Genomic DNA, 1,561 nt, shown 5'->3' on the forward strand with positions numbered 1-1,561 from the left:
GATGGATGGATGCCTGGGTGGAAGGATGGACTCCTGCCTGCACGATGGATGGGTGGATGGACTCATGCATGATGGGGACACAGAGGCGATGAAGGACGAGGAGGGGGGGGCGATACCAGCCGGCCCTGCGCTGCCTCACCCCCTGCTGCCCTCGCAGCCTGCGCCAGCAGCTCCGCGAGGCCCCAAGTCTACGTGACCCAGCCGCCCTTCGACGACGTGCTCTCCGGGTCGGCCGTGGCCACCTGCCTGCTGCTGGGCTGGCGCCTGCACGGCGCCAAGCTCTTCTGGCAAGCGGACGGGAGCCGCCGGCCCGAGAGGCCCGTGACGAACGTCACCCCCCACGCCAACGGCACCGAGAGCCTGCTCGCCACCTACCCCGTCCTCCTGGAGGAGTGGAAAACCGGCCTGGCGCTCACCTGCCACGCCGAGGTCCCCTGCCACGGCAACTTCTCTGAGGAGCTCGCCGTGGGGCCCGCACGTGAGTCGCCCTGGGCATGGGCTCGTGTGGGGTTGCAAATGGTTGCATGAGTTCGCGTGGGGTTGCAAGGGCTCATGTTGGGTTGCAAGTGGTTGCACGGGCTCACGTGGGGTTGCACGGCCTCGCGTGGGGTTGCTTGAGCTTGCACGGGGTTGTGCGGTATTGTACGGCCGTGCATGGAGGTGCACAAGGTTGCAAGTGCTTGCACGGGGATGCATAGGTGTGCACGGGATTGCACGGGCGTGCACGGGGTTGTATGTCATTTTTACAGACTGGTGGAGAGTTGCACAGGGTTGCAGGGAGGCTGCAGAAGGTTTTATGGCACTGTACGGCCTTGCACGGGGTTGCATGGAATTGCACAGGGTTGCAAAAAAATTGCATGGGACTGCATGGGATTGAACAGGGTTGCAGGGGATTGCATGGGGCTATGTGGGATTGCACAGTGTTGCACGTGGCCATGCAGGATTGCACGGGATTGCACGGGATTGCATGGGGCTATGCGGGATTGCACAGGGCTGCACAGGCTTGCAGAGGATTGCACGGGGTTGCATGGGGCCATGCAGGATTGCATGGGGCTATGTGGCATTGCACAGGGTTGCACGGGATTGAACAGGGTTGCAGGGGATTGCACGGAGCTATGCGGGATTGCACAGGGTTGCACGGGGTTGCACAGGATTGCATGGGGCCATGCGGGATTGCATGGGATTGCACGGGGCCATGCAGGATTGCACGGGGTTGCACGGRGCCATGTGGGCTTGCGCGCACTCCTCTCCCCCCTCCCGGAGAAGCGCTCACCGCCGGCTCTTTCCCACCCCGTGCCCGGCGGCGCAGCGGGTCCCAGGAAGGTGCCGGCGGTGAGCGTCTCCCGCGCCGTCCGCGAGGACGCCGGGGCCACTGGGCCGCTGCCGCCGGCGTCGCTGCTGCTCTGCGAGGCCAGCGGCTTCTCCCCGCGCGACATCAGCCTGAGCTGGGAGCGGGACGGCGCCCGGGAGCCGCGCGCCCGCTACGAGAGCGGCCCCGTGGCTGGCGACGGACCCTTCTCCACCTACAGCATCCTCCGGCCGGGCGCCGGGCAGGAGGCGG

The 1,561-nt window shown here is 66.1% G+C and overlaps 1 gene segment (V, D, J or C); it reads left to right on the top strand.

The window, feature by feature from the left end:
- The window catches only part of LOC112962118, a 7,142-nt gene that overhangs the window by 1,865 nt on the left and 3,716 nt on the right, over positions 1-1,561 (top strand). Inside the window, 2 exon segments of the C gene segment in view lie at positions 158-478; positions 1,310-1,557. Of these exon segments, the coding sequence occupies positions 158-478; positions 1,310-1,557 (569 nt within the window).

This window comes from Apteryx rowi, unplaced genomic scaffold (genome assembly GCF_003343035.1).
Source record: "Apteryx rowi isolate R43461 unplaced genomic scaffold, aptRow1 scaffold_1414, whole genome shotgun sequence".
Taxonomy (NCBI): Eukaryota; Metazoa; Chordata; class Aves; order Apterygiformes; family Apterygidae; genus Apteryx; species Apteryx rowi.